The 22,487-nt window shown below is 43.5% G+C and overlaps 2 protein-coding genes across 4 annotated transcripts in view; one reads left to right on the top strand and one right to left on the bottom strand.

The window, feature by feature from the left end:
- Window positions 1-194: 194 nt before the first annotated feature.
- ctns (cystinosin, lysosomal cystine transporter) lies at window positions 195-8,996 on the top strand. 2 transcript variants are annotated; one of them, XM_084011588.1, is made up of 11 exons: window positions 195-302; window positions 2,619-2,712; window positions 2,929-3,007; window positions 3,980-4,070; window positions 4,230-4,333; window positions 4,921-5,058; window positions 5,355-5,454; window positions 6,382-6,501; window positions 6,644-6,814; window positions 7,301-7,418; window positions 8,566-8,996. In XM_084011588.1, exons 2-11 carry the CDS (start codon window positions 2,643-2,645, stop codon window positions 8,712-8,714), a joined length of 1,140 nt encoding a protein of 379 aa, XP_083867714.1. In that variant the 5' UTR covers window positions 195-302; window positions 2,619-2,642; the 3' UTR covers window positions 8,715-8,996. The 2 variants fall into 2 exon arrangements, with proteins under 2 accessions (XP_083867714.1, XP_083867715.1); XM_084011589.1 differs by lacking the exon at window positions 195-302 and adding an exon at window positions 391-494.
- An 8,679-nt stretch (window positions 8,997-17,675) lies between these two features.
- The window catches only part of trappc8 (trafficking protein particle complex subunit 8), a 28,637-nt gene continuing 23,825 nt past the window's right edge, over window positions 17,676-22,487 (bottom strand). For both annotated transcript variants that reach the window (XM_084011540.1, XM_084011541.1), the window contains 5 exons: window positions 22,026-22,217; window positions 21,716-21,817; window positions 19,755-19,894; window positions 19,289-19,378; window positions 17,676-18,757 (listed from right to left, as the gene is read on the bottom strand). In XM_084011540.1, the coding sequence (XP_083867666.1) occupies window positions 18,523-18,757; window positions 19,289-19,378; window positions 19,755-19,894; window positions 21,716-21,817; window positions 22,026-22,217 (759 nt within the window). In that variant the 3' untranslated portion in view covers window positions 17,676-18,522. The remainder of the gene's footprint in view (window positions 18,758-19,288; window positions 19,379-19,754; window positions 19,895-21,715; window positions 21,818-22,025; window positions 22,218-22,487) is intronic.

The raw sequence follows: 22,487 nt of genomic DNA, 5'->3' as shown, positions 1-22,487 counted from the left end.
CTGTCCCGTTTGTATTCACCAAGGCAAGCCCTCACAGCCTCTCACACTCACCATCTACCTGGTGACGTCAGTTCAGTCCCTGAGGGTTCAGGTTTAGACCTTCAGCCTCTTCTGCGTCCAGAATGAAGAATACTCAGTAGCGGACTACTTCCAACAGGTGGCAGCAAAGCAAATCAACGGATGCCGGCTGCTGTAAAACACCAACGAAGAAGAAGCAACCTAGTTGAACCTGAGAGAAGAACGCACAAGAGGAACTTCAGGTTCGTCTTGTGACCGATGAGGAACCAGTCAACCGAACCGGAGTGAGTTCCCCCGTTACTGGTGTTTACTGGTATCTACTGGTGCTTACTGGTATCTACTGGTGTCTACTGGTTTGTTTCAGTCTGTACTTCGTATGTCAGTTAGGTTAATCACAACGGGACTATTTCTTACAGCAGCCGTATTGTTTGTAAAGCTGGAGATGATTCCGTGGCGGTTCTGAGTGGGCTTTTACGGTATTAGTACATATTGTATTATGGTTACTGTTTAACTGATTGTCTGTACTTCCCTTTGGTCGACCGGTGGTTATTTGACATTTGCTTTATAAATACGGGCTTTAAGTGTTTTATAAAGTTAGTAATGATGTGAGCTGTTTTTAAGCTGTATGCAGTATGTTTTGCTGCCATTTTTCATGGGTTTGAAGCATATGTTTGAGCATTATCAGGATAATATCGTGAATCATAGTCATATTAAGGACAAGCTGCAGGTGTCATTTGAATGATTCTGAGGGATAGCTGGCGTAGATTCTGGCAAAGACTAAACATTTTTCTGATATAATTTTAAACAATTGTCACAAGCCTCGGGTTCTTTTTAAAACTATAAATTCTATTCTTGATGCCCCCAGTCTGTCTGTCTTGAAGCCTCCTCTGAAACAGAGCTCTTTCTGCAGTTTTTATTGATTAAGTAGCCAACATTCGAGCTAGCATCTCCACCCCTATGTATGACCCTTCTATTACTGTCACCTGCCCTTCCACTTTTAGCCAGTTTGAGTCTCTTACTCAGCTAGAGGAAATCATTTCCCATATGAAGCCCTCAGGCTCATCCTCGCCTTGTTAAAGAGGCCAGCAGGGCTATAGGACCAAATGTCCAAATAATTATCAATGACAGCCTTGCAGGAGATGTACCTGTACATTTGAAACATGCTGTGGTGCAACCGCTGATTAAAAAGCCCAACCTGGACACCTCTGTCATCTCTAATTTCAGGCCTATTGCCAAGCTCCCACGTCTTTCCAAAGTTTTGGAAAAAATTGTACTTGTTCAATTGATGTCTTTTCTAGACACGCATGGCATTCTGGAAGTGTTCCAATCTAGTTATAAAGCGCTGCATAGTACCGAGACTGCAGTTTTAAGAGTTGTCAATGATTTCTTTCTGGCCACTGACTCTGGTGACTCTCTAATTCTTGTACTGTTAGATCCCACTGCTGCTTTCAACACAGTGGCTCATAATATTCTGCTCTCCCGCCTGGAGCACTGGATTGGCATTAAGGCAAGGCAAGGCAAGGCAACTTTATTTGTATAGCATATTTCATACACAAGGCAGACTCAAAGTGCTTCACATCATACAACAAAGTGAAAAAAAATAGAAGAATTAAAAGAAAATAAAGGCAAATTTAAAAATGCATTACAGAAACAAAGGAGAATAAAAACATATTTGCAATAATTAAAAACATATTTGCAATAATTAAAAGATTTAGCAGAAAGCTATGGTGAACACAAAAGTTTTCAGTCTAGTTAAAAGTGGTCAGAGTTGGGGCAAGTCTTACATCTTCAGGAAGTTTATTCCAGCCATTTGTTGCATAGTGACTATTAAAGGTTCAGCTCTGGAGTTTTTCAGATCGTACCTGTCAGAGAGGAGCTTTTGTGTCAGCCTGGGCCTCTCTGTATCTTCTTCTGTATCTGTGGGGTGCCCCAGGGCTCAATTCTTGGGCCAATTTTATTTATGTTGTATTTGCTCCCCCGAGGATCTTTACTTAGAAAACATGGTGTCTCCTTTCACTGTTACGCAAATGACACTCAAAATATATCTGTCTTTGAAAATAAATAATCCTAGACCCATAAAACATTTGTTAGCATGTCTTGAAGATGTCAAAGCATGGCTGGCATTAAACTTTCTAAACTTTAATGACAGTAAAACCGAAGTTCTGGTGTTTGGTCCCAGTAATGTCCATGTGTCTCCTCCTGGTGATTTGGGTCCCCTTGAACTGTCCAGGCTGAAGCTTAGGGAAGACCGGGCCTTAGCAGTGGCAGCCCCAAAGCTCTGGAACGAGCTGCCTCTGCATGTTAGGAGGGCCCCATTCTGCAGTGTTTAAATCACACCTCAAAACACATTTATTTTCTTTGGCTTTGACATAGCTTGAGAGACTTTTTATGTGACATACTGTGTATGTGTGCTTTTGATATCAATGTCAACTTTGTTGTTTTCTTTTGTGCTCTATAAATAAGTGGATTGGATATTTAAAAATAATGTTACATATCTCAGGACATCCCAGCCCATCAGCTGTGTGTCTCTGCTACAGTTGTGAATATAATGACCATGTTATCTTGAAATGACATAGCATCGCTGCAACACTCTCCTTCAGGTTGGCAGCGTCCATGTTCCAGTGATGTCGGGCTCGGCGAGGAGATGGATCCCTGCTCAGCTGCTGTTCCTGTGGACGCTGACCGGTGTCTCTGGTGACTGACTGGCTGCTGTTCTGGCTGTTTATTTCAATGAGAACCTGGAAGAAACCTCTTTGTTCACCCAGTAAATGGAGATAAGGATGTTCAGCTTCTGAAAAGGATCAAATTGGGAAAAAAATATTCCTTATTATGATGCCATGCCTTTATATGTTTGACTCTGTGAACACTGGGGATTGGTTGTCCAATAATGAATTGTTTTCTGTCCCTCAGAGTCCAGAGTGTATTTGTTTGCACCAGAGATCGTCTCGCTGGAGGAAAACTCTCAAGCCAATATCAGCTTTACTTCCAGGTAAGAACAGAAACACAGGCTTCTCTCAGTCTCAGGCTAGCAGACTTCATTGGAGGTTAGTTCAGATCCTGTAGGGCTGCCTGTCTCTCTTTTAAAGTCCACTCAAAGACTGAGGTCAATTCTTGAGCTTTTTCTGTACCTGTTAGATGTACAGTGAAATCCGAATCAGCTTTATTGGCCAAGTAAGTGTGAACACGGAGCATTTTCACACCAGCTTTTTCTCTCTCTCGATATAAATAATATATAATAATCCAAGTTTTTGACATTCGAACTGCAGCCAGTGTGCTTTTTGAAGGAAGCTGAAAATTAGCCTTTCAACGCAAGCATTTGATTGGCTTCTATTTCCTGCTCTAGTTTGCAGTTTTTTGCCATTACTCTGTAAATGTCTTAACTGCGACAGACTGGTTGTCCTGTGGCGGCTTAAACCAATAAACTTTACACAGTTGTGCTGATTCACTGCTTCTGCAGAACAAAGGTGAAAATATGAAGCCGTGACAAAACAAACAAAATATGAGCAAATATGCTCAGCACATGTAAATTTCAGGACGTGGATCCAGCGTTGCAGCCGGAGATATAAGATTTCACCTTCTTCACCATAAAAAAGCTGTCATGGTAGAGATGTGAACATTTTTTATTAAATTACAAAAATAGGTCAGAAACAACAGACTTGCACAATGAAAATTTTTGATACAATTTTGAATTGTATTATTATTTAATTATTAATTTTTCCTGTACAAAAAAACAAAAGTCTTGTTTAAAAGTGATGCAATGGAAATTACTTTCCTGACAAAATATGAGGTCAAGTGATTCTGGTGTGTTTTGCTGCCATTTTAAGCACGTTTGGATGATTATGGGGATAATATCGGGAACATCAGCAGTTACTTCCTCGTGGCTAACGGAGACAGGCGGAGCCTCGATGTGGCTGATGTCGGCATCTGTGTTGTTCTGACTGGACTTCTGTGTTTCCTCTAGTTCCCCTCTCAACCAGTCGGCTGGGATCCACTTTAATGTGACCTTCAGCTCCAAGTCAGACTACTCGTCTATAATCACACTGCCGGATCAGGTAACACATAAACCAGCTGTGCTGCATACTTTGTGATATAGCCTCGCCACACTTGAGTCAACCTTGAATTCTGAAGAATTAAGGACACTTCCTTCACTGGATGAACCGACGTCGGCACACACAGATCCTATTTCTTTCTACGTCTTTTCTTTTGTTTAGGTTTTGCTGCCAGCTGAGGAAACCTCGGTGAGTTTCAACGTGACAGCCCATGATGTGGGTCAGGTGACCACATACCTGCTGAGCAACAACACAGACTTGAACAGGTAGGAACTCCTGCATCAGGCTTCGTATCTCATATCTAGGTATGTTTGTATGTATGCACACATACATCATCATCACAGTCTGACACCAGGTCAGTTAAACTCCACCAATGTGTCCATTAAGGAAGCTCAAATCAAAGTGAAACAGGAGCAACGAGGCGACAGCAGGACGGCCCTCAACCTCCCGACTGCTTTTTCTCTAGTTCTGGTTCTGCTAGTGTCCTTGTCACTACTTGGACCATGAGGCGGAGCCGTAGAACTGTACAAAGGGATCAGACCAGTACCAGGACCAGTATCTGCTCCTTAGTGAAGGAGGACCAGGAGGAGCACTGCTGGGTTGATGCTCTTCTGCGGACCGGTCCAGGTCTCCTGGTGTACTGGTCTCCAGGGATCTCCTCCGGGCTCTTGAGACTGTGCTGGGAGACACAAAACTTCATGTGACCTCATGTATGGATGTGGATCCTGGAGGAGCTGGACTACATGTGAACCTGATAGACTAGAGAAGAACCAGTCAGGATAGAGAAGGAGACAGACAGACAGACAGACCAGTTTGTCCGGTCTCTTTGTGAACCTGATTCTCTCTCCTCCAGTTTGTCCATCAGGATCCACTTCATGGTCGTCCATAGCAGCATCCTGACAGTAATCAGCCAGGTGATTGGCTGGATTTACTTCCTGGCCTGGTCGGTGTCCTTCTATCCACAAGCTTGGGAAAACTTCAGGAGGAAAAGGTGGGTTGTTGTTTATTCATCGGCTCCGGGGCTCTGAACCCCGGGGAACCGTCCAGACCCCCCTCTGGACCAGAAACCGTGACCTAGTTTCGAGCCAGCTGGGTCTCCTGGTGATGGGCTTAGTGAAATGCTGACCTATGTTTCTTTCTCTTTAATCCTACATTCAAAGAGTATCAACATTATATCTGCGTAGTCTAAACCACACTGGCTGGTACCATATTACTAGTTATTATCATTCTAAAGGTTAACGTAGCTTTATATCTCCAGATAAATAATACCAACATGTTTGTTTTCAGTGTTGTAGGTCTCAACTTTGACTTCCTGGCACTCAACTTCACCGGCTTCATCGCGTACAGCGTCTTCAACATCGGACTGTTCTGGGTTCCTTATATCAAGGTAACTTCTGTTTCCACACATGGCGCTCAGGTTCCAGTCCGGTTTCCTGGGACTCGGTCTCGAAAAACCTCACAAGCTAAATGCTAAATCACTTCACTATAATGTACTAAGTCATCATGTCAACTGACACGTTTACATGTAGCTAAGTTCCAGAGGAGTGAAGTGATTGTGCCCCTTAAAGGGACAATTCACCCTAAAATACTTTCCCCACACATGTAGGAACTATAGTCGAAATGACATGAAGCTGCTCACAACCAGGTCTGTGATTATCTTGATTCCTGGAAAGATTCATTGCTGTTTGTATTCTATGTATTTTTGTAGCTCACATTAGTCCAGAGACCAGACCAGACTGGAGAAAATGAACACAAATGATGTGGCAGTCAAAGTCATGCGAGTAACGAGAGGCAAAAAGTCGCTTTATACTTGGTGTGAACACACCAAGTATAAAGATAAAGATAAAATAAATTGCGAGTCCCACGATTGTTTTCAGTAAAAAATCTGTTCACTAAAAAAGAAGCATCTGTGATGGAATTAAGAAACCTTTCTGAACAAATGTGTGGTGAAGTTTGCAGCATATTTGAATGATTATCAGGATAAAACCCTTTTGAATCACAAATGTTCTCAAAGTGGAGTACGTTGTCCAAACCGGGTGTCGATCTCCGGTTCTGAAATGCGAACTCCATGATTGTTTTGTAGGATGAAGTGCCTTAAACTGTCATTCTCTCTGCTGGCCATCAGGGGGCGACTCCTCTCTGATTGTATAGAAGTCTATGAGAAAATGATCGTACTTCTACGTTGATTTATTTTCTCAGTCAACATTGTGAACATGAGTTTATGGTGACTTTCCATTCCGCTTTGAATGAACCATGTAGAGTTCATTCTGTCTGTCTGTCTGTCCGTCTGTCTGTCTGTCTGTCTGTCCTGTAGGAGCAGTTTCTGGAGAAAAACCCAAATGGAATCAACCCTGTGAGCACCAATGATGTCTTCTTCAGTCTCCACGCTCTCCTGCTCACGGTGATCTACATCATCCAGGCTGCTGTGTACGAGGTGTGTGTGTGTGTGCGTGTGCGTGTGCGTGTGTGCGTGTGTGCGTGTGTGCGTGTGTGTGTGTGTGTGTGTGTGTGTGTGTGTGTCCAACAGGATACAGGACATCGTTGACCCTGTGTCACTGTGATTCTCTCTCTTCCAGAGGGGCGATCAAAGGGTGTCCCGCACCGCCCTGGTCTTGTTGGTGATTGGCTGGACGTTTGCTTTGGTCAGCTTGTTTCTTGCTGTAGCAAAAGTGATCAGCTGGTTGGATTACATGTACTATTTCTCCTACATTAAACTAGCCATCACTCTGATCAAATATGTACCGCAGGTAAGACACACACACACACAAATATACACAGTCATACTCCGTCACAGCTGTCGCACGATCAAAACGTGTCAGATCAACGGACATCCATCATAAATACTGACATATATTTGGTAATGAATACATATTTTGAGCTGATTTGTTGTAATTTAAGTTCCCCTGGTAATCAGTGATGCTGCATATATGTCTTGTGCTTTTGTGGAAGGTCAGAGGTAACTATACATTCAGACAGCAGTAAAACATGGGGAACTCACTATGTAGTGAGTAGTGATTGACTGTAGATGCAGTACATCCCACGTAGTTAAATGTTTCTATTTGTTGGCTGTGTGTTTTGAGACTGTACTCACGTGTTCTCATTCTTATGATATATTAAACAGTACAGTCTAATATGCTTCAAAGCTATTTCACAAAGTGTGGAGAATCAAAATTCATTGTCTGAATGATCAGAAGTATGTTGACAGTGTTGGTGTTGTCTGGCTGTTGTTCCAGGCCTACATGAACTACAGGAAGAAGAGTACTGAAGGGTGGAGTATCGGCAACGTGTTGCTGGACTTCACTGGAGGGACCTTCAGTATTCTCCAGATGATCTTACAGTCTTACAACAACGGTAACTGTTTAATGATCCACTCTGTTCTTCATCTGCAGCTTTGAGGGCAGTCGGGCTTAAACGTCGGGTGTAAACTTAACAATGAAGAAGTAAACAGGTGTTAAATTAACTAAAATTAAATGTTTGATAAAAGGTTAATTTGGGTTTCAGCATTAAGAAGGGCCTTAAACTGTAATTCTCTCTGCTGGCCATCAGGGGGCGACTGATGTAAACATGAGTTTATGGTCTCAATCTCTGGTTTCAAGTCTTCTTCAATCCAGCATGATGTTCATTTAGTACATTATGGTCCATTTAGAGTCAAACAGACCAGGAAGCAGGGGATGCTTTAGGGGGCGGGGCTACCTGCTGATTGACAGGTCGCTACCAACGCAGTTAGCTACTAAGATGACTTTAACACTTAGCTGTAAAGTTGACCTTGAACTATGAAGCTAACTTTGTTAGCAGCTTCACACCAGAATCCAGATGGATCCAGATCCAGTAAGGGTGCTGCTCTGCTGCTCCGTAGTCCAAATATGGTCACTTCTTCAGATCTCAATGCTTCAAAACAGTGGTCCACAAACCAACAGGTGGCGTCACCATGACGACGTCCACTTCTTCTATACAGATTCTAGTCAAAGGTGCTTAAACTAAATACTGTGTTCTAAATACTGACCTCAATTTGGTTTTTATTTATTTTTCATGAATTTACAAAAATGTCAAATCCTGTTTTGGCTTCGTCAGTATGGGGTGTTAATGCGCATACAATATGAACAGGATCATCCTGGCCCAAATAATTGTAATTCACGATCATTTCCTGATATTTATATATAAATAAATATCCTGATATATAAAATTCTTAAAACGGCACTAAAACAAACTGGAATCACTTTGCATTTAGTTAAGAAACAAATATTTGTACGTATGTTTTTTTTTTGTGAACATCCTTTTTTAGAGAAAAATCATCAAATAATCTGAAATAAAATCATAAAGTGTCCCAGCATAAATGAAGGATGAATAAATACTTAATATTTCACTTTCTACATGACGGAGAGCTTGACAGCTTTTTCAAATTACTGATGGTGATAATTATGATGATCCCAATAATAAAAACCTGATCCTCCCCCACCACCTCCTGTATGTTTGTACTGACTGGTGTGTCTCTCCTCAGAGGAGTGGGGTCTGATCTTTGGTGATCCCACTAAGTTTGGCCTGGGTCTGTTCTCCGTGGTGTTTGACATCCTCTTCATGACTCAGCACTACTGCCTCTACCGACAGCCGCCACCATACGAAACGTTTGTGGAGAGCCCGGAGGACTGATGCTGCCGGGAAACACACGACCTCACGGGAGCAAATCCATGAGTCACGCTGCTGCCTGGAAGTCATGGCGGCCGTCATCCTGGACTTCCACTGTGTTATGTAGCAGCGTTCTCTCTTTGACACGTTGTCTAATTCCTATCATCCACCTGAACTCTATCTGCCGCCTTAAATATCTCAGGATCAGCGTTGTCTTTATGTTTTACACTTTGGTTGAGAGGCACAACACAATCTGATGTAATGATGATGTAAACACTTTTTATTAAATACAATATCACAACTGAACTTTCTCATTTCATTACTCTCTGGCTCCTTTCTATTTCTTTCAACCAATTACAATCATCTCTGGGGCTGGGGAGTCCAGAGGCCTGTACTAGGAAGAAGGAGTTGCGGTTTCCCCTCCATCTTTCTGAGCTCAGCTGCCTGTCACACACAATTGACAAACGGTTAATTTCATGCTCAAAATCACACATTGTAAACTTAACTCCAACACTAATTTAAAAAATACACTAATAGACAATACACAATGTCTACCAAACTAACACATGTTCTCTTCATACAGGAACATTTAGTCGTATACATATGACTAGATTTTGTTTCTTTTTCTGCAGAAATGTAATACAAAAAATCAATGACTCATGTCAGAGTAGCTTTATAGAACATACGTTTATGAAAACAAAAAAAGGCAGAGAGAACTGCTACAGTAAAGACAACGATAACATGGGACTCGTCTTCCTCTCTCTTGTCCTCCTGCATTGTGCAGGGAACAATACAATATGCCATTAGAGTTTAACCAGAAGTTCAAAAAGCAGAACGTGCAATGTAAAACACAACTACAGCAGTATATAACATGATGTTCTCTGTTCTGACATACTGTGTGAAAGCATTTGTAAATTTGCCAGTAAAAATCCATTGTTTTGGTCTTGGTTGAGCTTGTGTGTAAAAGTTCAAGCATTTTATATTTGTGTTTACTGTGTAAGTTTTAAAGCAACAAGACATGTGTTAATTGTATAGCTTATACAGAAAGATGTGTTAAGTGTGTTAAGAGTTTAGGGAAAAATTGCAATTGTAGCAAATAGCAATCGTAAAAAAGTGTAATAGCAGCCAAGCCTAATAGACACACAACAATAAGCCTGCCTCCAGCATCACAAGGCCTCTCCAGCATCCACTGGGAAAAGGAAAGGAGGCACACCAAGAAGACCTGGAGGCAGACACAAAAGTGCCTATAAGACAAGTAAAATAAATTTAAATAGAAATAAACAATAAAAGATCTACACATACAAAAATATTAAATAGCAATATTTATAATGGGATATGTTATAATGTTATATAGTGTACAAGTGATAGAGCTAAATAAAGAAAGGAAAGGGAAATGAGTTAAAAGTTCTTTGCACATGAAAAAATTGTGGATTTAGATGTTTTAAACTTGCAAAAATCCATCCATCCATTGTCTACCGCTTATCCTGTATTTAGGGTCACGGGGGGGCTGGAGCCGATCCCAGCTGTCATTGGGCGAAGGCAGGGTTCACCTGGACAGGTCTCCAGTCTATCACAGGACCAACATGTAGAGACAAACAACCATTCACGCTCACATTCACACCTACGGGCAATTTAGAGTCATCAATGAACCTATCCCCATCCTGCATGTCTTTGGACTGTGGGAGGAAGCCGGAGAACCCGGAGAGAACCCACGCTTACACGGGGAGAACATGCAAACTCCACACAGAAGGAACCCGGGCCCGACCCGGGAATCGAACTTGTGACCCTCTCGCTGTGAGGCGACAGTGCTACCCACTACACCACCGTGCAGCCTAATTTGCAAAAATAAACTTCAAAAAAAGAAAGAAAAATGGAAAGACCAGGATCGACCTTTAAGTGTCTCAGGTTCATTTGAGCTTTTCATGTTTTCGTGTCATTACAAAAGATCTGCATGTCTTCTGTATAAAAAGTAGATGCCACGCCTACTCCAGGTGAGAACCAGGGGATACAAGTATAATACTATAAATGATCGGAAAAAGCTAAATTACGAAAGAAATGGGTTCGAAGTTGCCCTTCTCAATGCCGTTGTTGAAAACGATCTTTCAATGTCACTCAAAGATCAATTTTTGTCTTTGTGGTTCATGATAGTGACTTCACGTGCTGACCTCAGCACTTCCTCTCGAGCTCTTAGGTCACGTTCACACTACGTTGACGGACCGGTGCCGGACAAGGGAAGGCGGGTCTGGTTCTGGTTTACAGACGCAGCCAGCTCTGATCTCCATCTGATTGGCTGACGGATCCGTCTCAACTTCTCCGACGTGAGCGACACAAGCGATGCATTTCATTTCGGCATAATGTGATACCCATGCAAAGTCGATGAGTGTGAACGCAGCCTCATAGCTGGATTGGGAAACCCTGGTTGACTTACCGAGTTGATAACCAGCGTGTGATCTTGACTGCAGTTGTTAGTTAGAGAAGCCAGATAACAGAACGAAACCCTGGTATGTTGCAGTCGTAGTACGGTACGGGAACCTCCAACCTGGTTTCACGCCTGGTTCACACCGGCCGCGGAAGCGCCGCGCATAGGCGCGGAGCGGAGCCCGCTTCCTTTCGGTGCCCTTGTTAAGCGATAGTGTAGTTCCAGTGTTGTGCATTAAGGAGTTCAAAAGAACGTGTTCATTGAACACGTTCATCTCTTCTGGGTAGCTCCCTTTTCCATAGAAAATCTGGTCCAGTGAACCAATTTGAAGCAACAAGCTGATCTGCCGACAGGCCTCTTGAAGCATGATCCGCGGGATTATCTTCAGACTGTACGAAGTGCCATTGTTCGGGATCTGTAGTGGACTTGATTCTTTGGACTCTGTTCGCTACAAACACATGAAACCGTCTGGCATCATTGTTTATATAGCCGATGACAACCTTTGAGTCTGTCCAAAAATGTTCTTGAAGACCTTCTATTTCAAGCTCATTTCTGAGCATAACACTTGTCCTTGCTGCTACCACTGCAGCCGATAACTCAAGCCGTGGCACTGTGGTGACTTTGGTAGGAGCGACACGTGCTTTTCCCATGACTAGTGAGCAATGAACATCTCCATTGACATCGACTACTCTGAGGTAAGAACACTCCCCATAACCGGTGACACTGGCGTCTGAGAAGTGGTGAAGTTCGTACTGCTTGACATCTGTGAAGTTAGCTGGTAAATAGCACCTTCTTATCCTTACCCTAGACAAGTTTCGCAGATCTTGTAGCCAAAATTCCCACTGTGGTCTTAGCTCTTCTGGGAGTGGCTCATCCCAAGCAACCTTGTCTCGACACAGTTGTTGTAAGATCTGCTTTCCACAGAGGATAAAGGGCGCTACAAACCCCAACGGGTCATAGATGGAAGCTACTGTAGAGAGTACTCCTCTTCTGGTAGTTGGGTGTTACTTAACGGTCACTCTGAACTGGAAGTCATCAGAGGATACACACCATTGGACGCCAAGAGCTCTTTCCATGAGCGGCTCTCCCAAAGCCATATCCATGTCCTTGACGCTTTCAGCACACTCCTCCTTCGGTATCAATTTCAATACCTCCTGGCTGTTGGAGACGACCTTGTGTAGTCTAAGCTTGCCTGTGCTGCAAAGCTCTGTCGCTTCCTTGATTAGCTGGATTGCTTCAGCATCAGACATCGCACAAACTAGTCCATCGTCAACATAAAAATTTCTTTGGATAAAATTAACAGTGCTGGGGTTAAACTTATCCTGACCTTGAGCAGCTAGATGTTTAAGTCCAAAATTGGCACAGCCAGGTGAGGAGGCTGCCCCGAATAGGTGGACCTTCATCCGAAAAATTGATGGTGGAGATGCTGGATCACTGTTCTCCCACCATAGGAACCTGAGGTAGTCTTGATGTTCAGGCCTTACGTGGAACTGGTGGAACATACGTTCCACATCACACATGATGGCAATCGGGCCCTTGCGAAACCTACAAAGGACTCCCACCAAGGTGTTTGTGAGCTCTGGACCAGTGAGAAGGTGGTCATTCAGTGACGTGTCTTGGAACCTTGCTGAGCAATCAAAGACCACTCGTATCTTCCCAGGTTTTTGAGGATGGTACACGCCATGGTGGGGAACATACCAGACTGGCTGCTTGTTAAGCTCTTCTTCAGGGACCTTTTCTGCATCACCACGAGCAATGATGTCCTTCATAAATCCTATGTAGTCATTGCAGTATTGCTGGTCTCGCTTGAGCTTCCGTTCCAAGGACATTAGGCGTTGTACAGCACATGATTTATTATTTGGTAGATTTGGTTTGTCTTGTTTGAAAGGTAAGGGCATTTCAAAATGACCATCTTGCTTCTGTCTGATTCCATCTTTCAGCTTTGCCAAAAAATGAAGATCTTCCTGACAGAAGGTTGTCTCTTCTCCACCTCTCTCACTGAAATCAGATTCCAGCACCTTAATTACATCATCTGGAGTGACCATTTCACTGACCTGGGTATTGCAAACATAATGGACTTCTCCTTTTAGCTTCACCATTGCTTTCACTTCAGGCATGACTTGTTTTACGATGAACTTCACTTGTTCTGTGTTTGTATCAAGAACATCTGCCACTTCATCAAGAATGAATGAAGAGTCACTCTGTGAATCTAACAGAGCGTAGACGAGAACTTCCTTGTCTGGATCACTTGACATTGAAACATAGACAGGTACTATTGCCGACGTCTGTGTACTATTACCATCTTGCACAACCCTGTTTGATGTTGTTTCCTTTGTGACATCTTGTGGTTGAGTTTTTTCCTTAGCATGACTTCTTTCCTTAGATTGTTCTTTCTTTATTTCTTGTTCCCTTTTCGAACGTTCTTCGTGTAGGCATGTGGGGTGCCTCTTTGTGCAAGTATCACAGACCATGCGGTTACTGCAACTCTTACATTGGTGGCCAGGGCTCAAACAGCCGAAGCACAGCTTTTCACCTTGAATGAATCTGACACGGTCAGCAACTGGCTTCTCACTGAATTTGTAGCACTTGTGTAAGCTGTGTCCTGGTTTCTTACAAAACACATCTGACTATTTTCCTTTCACTGGTGTTTGTTGTGAAGATCTTGGCGCCTACGGTTTGGTTCTTGAAGGTCATCATGTTCTGGTTCTTGCTCTTTGTTTTATCAGATTCACCTTGCCATAATGCGTGGTAAGACGTAATGGGGTTGCAAGCAATGCTGGCCTCCATTGACAGAAACGTCACAAAATAACTGAAGTTTGGGAACCTACCATATGCAAGTTGATATTGTGTGGCCTTTCGGTTCCATCCAGTACTTAACCAGTCAGGTAGCTTGGTAGCAAGTTTTTGATTCTCAATTCCATCATTAAGAACGTGGAGACTCTCATTGTTAGCCATAGCACTTTCGCAACTGCGTAAAAAGTCCACAAATTTCCTCAACTCAGCACTCTCTTTTGAAGCAATCTTTGGCCACGCATGTAGTTTGTCTCGGAAAGCCTTGGCAATTACAAAGGGTTGGCCATATCTTTCATTAAGCAGGTCCCATGCTGCATTGTATGAGTCTTCTGAACCAACCAGAAAATGACCTTCTAAGGCTTCTCTAACGGCTCCTCCGACATATTTTTGGAGGAAGAAGACTTTCTCTGTGGTTGGAATATTCTTTCTCTCAATAAGTGTCCGAAAGGACGATTTCCAATGATTAAACTTGAGTCGATCTCCACTAAAGATTGAAGGCTTAGGAATGGGTAGCCTGTTTGCTGTTATAGCCTCAGCTAAGATCTTCACCAGCTCTCCCATGTCATTTTGGAGCACACTTTTGGAGTCACATCTCTGAGTGGTGGTGGGTGCTGATCAGCAGTACTCACCTGATCCATTGCCTGTATAACTGTAAGCAACTCAGCCTCAGGGTTCTGAGGTACAAAGTCTGGGGCTGGATAGAGCTCATTTGCATCATACACTTGAAGCTTTGCTTTAGCTGCATTTAGCTTTTTTAGCTTTTCCAAACGCTCAAGCTCTCTCTTCAGATTTTCAACTGACCTTTTTCTTACAGCATTCTCCTCATGCTGTCTCTTTAACAGAGCTGCTTCTTGTTTCTCTCTTTCTATCTTGCGTTCAAGTTCTTCCTTTTCTCGTTGAAGACGGCGAGTTGATGCAGCTGCTTCTTGGTCTGCAACTATCAACTTGTTTTCAGCTTCAAGTCTCTGCAGTTCTGCTTGGTGGCCTTCTTGCTCATCCATAATCTTCAATACAGCCCGTGTATGTGCATACTCAGCAGCAGCTTCTTGTCTTTTGGATGAGGATACAGCAGAGTGAAGGGATTTAGACTTAGGACCTTTAAGTTCATGAAATGAAACACTGGAGGTTGAAGATGCGAATACAGAGCTAGCATCAGGCCAAATAATCTCTTCCACTGTTCCTTGAATTTGAGACTGTGCATTCTGTATTACAATGCTGGTGACTGATGCACATCTGTCCAACTTGCGTCTCATGTCATGAGCTGGGCTGTCAATGTTTCTGTATTCATTATAAACACTGTTCAGCTCAAATTCTTCCCTTTGAATACTTTCAATGTGTTCTTGTAGGATATTGCTGGGATCTTGTCTGATTACAGATTTTTTAGCCACTTTAGTCAGAACCTTCCAGCGTTCATAAATGCTGTCAAAGCGAAGTGATAATCCGAAAGGATATTATCACCTTTTCCTTCTGAAATTCCAATTGCAAGGCAACATGTGGAAGGCATTATTTTTTCCCAGTATATTTGTATTATCATTCTATGTTTGTATTAACCAGACCTCACATATAATAGGCCTACTCACAACACAATGCATAGAACTTTAGATCAAGCCATGAGATTAATGCGACCAAAATAAAAAGTATCATTTCACCACAAGGTGGCCGCCGAGTGCGGACCTGAACACACGTCATTGAACTTTTAACCAATGAGAACCATTCCGCTGTAGCGGAGGTGTGGACAAGCCAGTTGCAGCCGCCGTAGACCGCGCTGCCAAGCGCTGCAAGAAGCGCCTCTTAAAAACTTGTTCCCGCGATGTTTTGGGTCACGTGATATGGTCGCGACCCTGTGACGTCTTTGCAGTCGGATGCTAAATCGGACACAATTCTAGCCATCATGCATCGCTTTCAACCCACAATACATCACGTTAGGATGCGCGCTGCAGGCGGCTACATCAAGTCGAATTCGCCTAATGAATGGCTGCGTTTCGGATTGCATGCATTAGGCTTGTTTCGAATCAAGCATGCGCATGCATTTGCCTCGCAAAACAAGGCATTCTGGGAAAAAAACGTCACAAATGCTGGTGATAACTTCCCTTTGCGACATGTCACATGACTTTAAAAACTCGCCGTATCTCCAGGGTACCTCCCTTCGCATGCTTTTCTCTGCAGATGGTCTGAAATAAGTGCGGACATAAAACACTCCCCTCAACGTTGCCCTAGTTTGTTAGAATTGGGCGCGTTTGGGATCGCATGCATTTGCGCCGATGCATGCACGAGACTTGAGAGGATCCGCCGGAACTCGTCATAAACACGCCAAGTTCTCACCACGTCAAGTCGGACACAGGTGCACTTCACGGACTTTTGTTTTTTTTTTTTTTTTTATTTAAACTTTATTAATAATTGTATACATAACAAAAACTATCGCGCCAGGGGAAACTTCACGGACTTTGCACAAAGAATATGGTCTACCCAGTGGCGCTGGCTTTCTTCGTCGCTGACGAACTCGAGCCGAGGCATTTGAAGTCCCGTTGTTGACGGAGGCTGAGGAATTTTCTCACGTGGGAAATACCACGTGATAATTCTAACCAACTAGGGCAACGTTGAGGGGAGTGTCTTATGTCCGCACTTATTTCAGACCATCTGCAGAGAAAAGCATGCGAAGGGAGGTACCCTGGAGATACCGCGAGTTTTTAAAGTCATGTGACATGTCGCAAAGGGAAGTTATCACCAGCATTTGTGACGTTTTTTTCCCAGAATGCCTTGTTTTGCGAGGCAAATGCATGCGCATGCTTGATTCCAAACAAGCCTATTATCACGTGGTATTTCCCAGGTGAGAAAATTCCTCTTTGCCTCGGGACACCGCTGCCTGTGGACACGCACCTTGATGGTGCGTGTCCACAGGCAGCGGTGTTTCCCTGCGTCCCATTCATTGTCTATGTGAAAAGATGTGCAATGCATTCTGGTAGCGTCGCGGCGAATGTCGAGAGACGGCGCGCGAGTTGGCCGCTCCTCATTTGCCTAAAAGTTGAAGTCGAATCTACTTTATGCTAATCAGAGGCGCCGGGCTCGACTCGCCGCCTCGGGAACGCTCGCGAACGCTCGCAAAAATGTGTTGTTTAAAGGAGAGCGCCTGTCAATCATCCTCTAGTGGCAGCCCACCAAGCGTGCAATACTGGGAAGCGGCGCGTCCACACGCGTTTAAAACCGCCCCTGTGGACACGCACCTTTACAGGGGCGCCGAATGGAAGCGGGCTCCGCTACGCGTCTATTCGCGGCGCTTCCGCGTCCAGTGTGAACCAGGCGTTACAACTACTCTTTTGGCCTGTCTTGACTTTCTTGTCATCATTATGACTTCTCTTGTACTATTCATTAACATTCTTCATACTTGAGCTGTCTTCTCTACTCCACCTGGCACACATTGTACAGGAGACATACTTAATCTTTTCACTTACGTATTCATTTGTTATTTCCCTTTAGATTTCCAAATGTATTTATTATTTCTTTTACAGATGTATACTTTATTACACCTATATACAGATGTATAGATTACAACCTATAATGTTGGTCGCTAGAACCCCCAAATCCTGAGAAATAAGAGAGGACGTGCCGTTGGTGGAGCGATGGTCCTGGGTGTGTCTTGGGACAATGATTAGTGTTTCCACAGCAGAATGTACTCGTTTCTTATATAGTTTATAACGTGGAGCTGTCACAACACTATACACTTTATGTAGACGGCACATTTTCCCTGCATAGATATCAGACAGTCTCACAGTACATACAGTATCATTAGTTACATTTTTATTTTCTATTTACAACCAATTTGTTATATAAATATAATACATAATTTTCAGAAAAGCTGTCAAGTCAATGCATACAAGAGCTGGATCACAATATGGTCAGGTTAGATACACAGGTTTTGGGAGGGTTATGCTGATTGGCTGACTAGAAAATCAACAGCGTGCACATGAAGACATGGTCGTCTGTTGAACTGGCTCTGAGTAAGACGACACAGAGCGGGCAGTGAGACGGGTCTATCTTCAGGAGACTCTGCCCTCCGGTGGGTGAGACGTTCAGGATGTAAACAGCTCTGGTAAAAAGAATTTAAAACGACTGCAGTCAATCCAGGACTTTTACACATCTGATTCCTCCAGAGTTCAGGATGTTTGCAGATTTAAGTCCACAGAGTCTGAACTGAACCAAACGCACAGAAGCTGATACATCCCAGCGATGAGGCTCCACATGGACTCCTCAGAGTCGACATTCTGGTCTCACACCAGCATGGGTCTGACAGATGGCCGAGATGGGCGTTTGGGATGCTGGTGGCAAGTGTGTGAGCCGGGCGGGTGGAGATAGTGGAGATAGTGGAGCTATGGAGGTCTGGATGGTAGGGGGCCTCGGACAGAGACAGGGACATGCAAGTAAAACTCTTTGATGTTTGGATGATGAAAGTAAAATAGTTCTGAGGTCCATAAATTCACCAATCTATATAAACTGTTTAAATACACCTTTTCTGTTTTAGTAATTGGTACAAACATCTACGTGTCCTGCATCACCCGAGGAGGACACGTTATCAACATGTGTGTAGAGGACTCGTCCAGGTCCTCCTGTCTGCAGATGCTCCACTCAGGCGCTGTTGATGATGATGAGAGCAGGACTCGCGGTCTGCTGACTCGTCTCACACATGGCGCCCTGCTCCGCCGGCTTGGCGAAGACTCGCGGCGTGTTGAGGTTGTAGACTCCGGCCTGGAGGAAACAGGCCCGCAGAGTCAGGCACAGCACCTCCTGAGGTCTCAGCTGCAGCTTGTACTGGGTCTGACCCACCCAGGTGAACGAGCCGTGGACCTCCAGAGACTCCGGGCTGAAAAAGGATGGAAGTATGTTCACGTTAACGATTCTATTGCTCCTCCTTCTTTACTGTTAAAGTTGGAACATCTTGCTGCCTGGTGGAAACGGATTCTAATGCCCATCACTCGAGACAGTGACTGACCGGAGAAGGTCAGGTGTGCAGCATCAGTTACCATGGTGATCATAGGACTGAAAACAGAGTTAAACCTGAAGTGACTTTCCTAAACTCAAATCCTGCTTCCTCGTACAGGCCTCAGGTCTTCAGGTCGCCATGGTAGCGATCGGAGTTAGGATCCCAAGGCCTGCATGAGGAGTCTAAATAGATGTGTGTTTATGTCTAACCATGCAATCAGGTTGCATTCTCTTGTTTCCCCGTATGTCTCTGGCATGTCCCCTCACTTCAACGAGGTTTCATGCTGCGTCTAATTGAAAATTCAAGCAATCACGCGCATAGAAATATTCAACGAGAGAGAATGTGCCACTGTGTCTGCAGCTTTCTTTAATGGTTTATGGCCTCATTCTCCCAGATGGACAAAACACCTACCTGGCGTTTTTGTGCCTCAAGTCGATGAGGACGTCCACTGGAGCCGAGGAGCAGTTGGACAGAGTCAGAGTCACCGGCACCACACAGAGACTGGAGACAGAAAGAGTGTTTACTACCTTCAACCACAGAGGTGTGCTCAGCGAGCACCGTGCCCGTCACAAGTAAACATCAGCACACTAGTGATAAAAAACATGGTGAATATCATCACCAGGGACCAGGGACCAGGTCACTATCATGGAGGACAAGTGAACAGTAGTCAGACTCACAATGTTTCTTTTATGTATTCATTATTTTCTTCTTTTACTTTACGATCTTCACCAAATAATATCTGTGACGCATTTTCTTTCTTAACAACATGTTTGTCGTACGTTTTACTGCCATCTCTGATCTTCTGCTACATTATGAACCATCCGGACCTCTCAGGTGGTCTGGTTCTGGTCTGGTTCTGGTGTGGTTCGGGTCTCACCTGCCCTGGGTGAACGGATGTGTGTAGGTCTCGGGGTAGGTCAGGTTGGTCTTGATGAGCTGGGACAGCTCGGCGGAGGGCGGGGCCACTGGGGTCGGGGGTTCGGACTTAAACTTCAGCAGCAGCATCTCTTGAGCTTCCTGCAACACAAACGTACATCAGAGCTCAGCTACGGAGACATGAAGCGTCACAGTCTGAAGCCCACATGCTCATCGTCACATGATCACAGTTTGCATGGCGCGAGATTCCACAATGGAGGGGAAACAGCTGTGGATTCGTTTTCCTCAGTCCAGTTTAAAATATTCCGTCACAAGATTCCAACGTGGGGAACAAAAAGAGCTTGTCTCGGAATTTAATGCTGTTCGACAGTTTCTTCTAGGGGTGTGAATCTTTGGCTTCACAGTGATTCGATTCGATTAACGATACAGTAGTTGGCGATTCGATTCAAGGACGATTTTTTTGTTGTTGTAACGTTTCGATTCAATTCTTTAAACCACGATTCGATTCAGTAACTTGTAACCAAAATTCTATATCCATGAAATAAACATGCAATAAAGCAAGTGAGACTATTTGTATTCTTCTGACAGGTGAAAAAATAACATATTTATTCTATAAAAAAGTAGTCCTACATAATATTTTATGCTGAATACAAAAATGTAATGAAACATTGCTCAGTTATTTTGAACATTTTTCAGTAGACTACATGCTGGCAGGGGAGAGAGTGTCTTAAACGTATTAAAACATTAATCATAAGTAAGAATCACGATTTATACGATTAAACACATTTATATCGATTATTGGTGAAGTCAAAACGATTTATTCTATGTATTTATTTTAGCAGATGGATTTAGTTGAATCTATAGGACTGACAATCGAATCATCGATTAATCGAATGAATCGTTACAACTCTAGTTTCTTCTGATTTCAGCTTCATTTCAGTTAAACCCTGTTTATCGTTGTGCAATGTATTCAGTAGGGATGCAACGGTTCTCAATACGATATTGAACCGTACCGTACGCCATGCACGGTTCAATACCCACTTGTGAATTGAGGTATTTTTGATTTTGCAATACAATTTCGCATAATACTCCAAACCCATCCCCTGTATGAAAGTCATATATAGACTACTGAAGTACAGATATTTTTATTTAAATGGTGACTTTATGTTTAAAAAAGTGACTTTGTTTCAAATATGTACATATTTTACATGCACATTTACATTTAAATTGTTTTACCCCTTTTATCCTATACCAGTAGTCAAGGCTAAGAAGCACTTTTGCATTTGAAAGTGTTACTTTTTTTTTTTACATATTTATTTATTTTACTATACAATACACTTGAATGTGTCTGAATGTAAAAAAAGGAAATTCTTAGCTTATAAGCAAAACAAAGAAATAGTGTTTGAAGATATAAATAGTATTGTTTTTTTCTCCTTGCGCACAAAATATGTTCTAAAACAGAACCGAGGTACGTGTTGAACCGTGGGCTAACTGGATTGTTGCATCCCGATGGTAAATGGTAAACGGACCTGCACTTATAAATCCCTTTTCTAGCTAACTAGCTTCTCAAAGCTTCAGTCAATTAATCATAATGCTTTTACCTCACAGTGAGTGTGTGTATGTGTGTGTGTGTGTATGTGTGAGTAAGTGAGTGAGTGAGTGAGTGTGAGTGTGTGTATGTGAGTGAGTGAGTGAGTGAGTGAGTGAGTGAGTGAGTAAGTAAGTGAGTGTAAGTGAGTGAGTGTGTGTATGTGAGTGAGTGAGTGAGTGTGTGTGTGTGTGTGTGTGTGAGTGAGTGAGTGAGTGAGTGAGTGAGTGAGTGAGTGAGTGAGTGAGTGAGTGAGTGAGTGAGTGAGTGTGTTAGTGAGTGAGTGAGTGAGTGAGTGAGTGAGTGAGTGAGTGAGTGAGTGAGTGAGTGAGTGTGTTAGTTAGTGAGTGAGTGAGTGAGTGAGTGAGTGTTACCTCTTTGGGAGTCAGTGAACTGGCCTCTTTGCCGATGGTCTGCAGCGCCACATGGAGCTGGCCCTCGAGGATCAGCTGTTTGTTGTCCTCCACCACGTAAGCCTGCACACAGACACACACATCACACACTGGAGACTCACACACTGTACACTTAGTGTTGTTACATTTTAAGCTGTGAATAATGTACATTAAAACCATATTTTCTCTTAGGCTTCTATACAATCACAGAGGAGTCGCCCCCTGGTGGCCAGCAGGGAGAATGACAGTTTAATGCACTTCACTTTTTAGAAAGTGGCTCTGCTTCATGTACCTTCCAGATGACGATTATGTTGAGGTCCAGCTCATTGCACTTCTTGACAATGTTGGTGATGTCAGAGGGGACAGACATGTGACTCTTGCTGCTGGATAGCGTCCTGGACGAGCCTCCGTCCACTCGCTGAGACTCCGAGGTCCGACAGCCGCGGAAGAAGAAATCTCCACAGGGCGTAGAGGAACTGATGATCTGCAGGGCGACAGCAGCGAGAGGTGAGAGGAAGGTGGAGGCGGGTCGACAGACAGCAGAATACACACAGGAAGAACATGCAGACGTTGGGTGATTGTTACCACGACTTTCATACCAGGAATGAAAAGTTCATATGCAAAGCTTTTCACATCACACCAGCCACAGGCACGTCTGCACCCAGTGGAACATTAATCACTGCACCTACGGCAGCATGTTAGGGCCAAAATCATGAAGGGGAATACTTCATATTCACAGAAGGTTTTGACAATT

Source organism: Eutrigla gurnardus (genome assembly GCF_963514095.1).
Source record: "Eutrigla gurnardus genome assembly, chromosome: 6".
Lineage (NCBI taxonomy): Eukaryota > Metazoa > Chordata > Actinopteri > Perciformes > Triglidae > Eutrigla > Eutrigla gurnardus.
This window is presented reverse-complemented; position numbering and strand designations above follow the sequence as displayed.

What these genes read in the sequence shown, in the direction of transcription:
- ctns (XM_084011588.1), top strand. Translation starts at nt 2,643, where the DNA reads ATGTCGGGCTCGGCGAGGAGATGGATCCCTGCTCAGCTGCTGTTCCTG. An exon ending in GACGCTGACCGGTGTCTCTG is followed by an intron (nt 2,713 to 2,928) that starts GTGACTGACTGG and finishes TCTGTCCCTCAG; the next exon opens with AGTCCAGAGTGTATTTGTTT. An exon ending in AACAACACAGACTTGAACAG is followed by an intron (nt 4,334 to 4,920) that starts GTAGGAACTCCT and finishes TCTCTCCTCCAG; the next exon opens with TTTGTCCATCAGGATCCACT.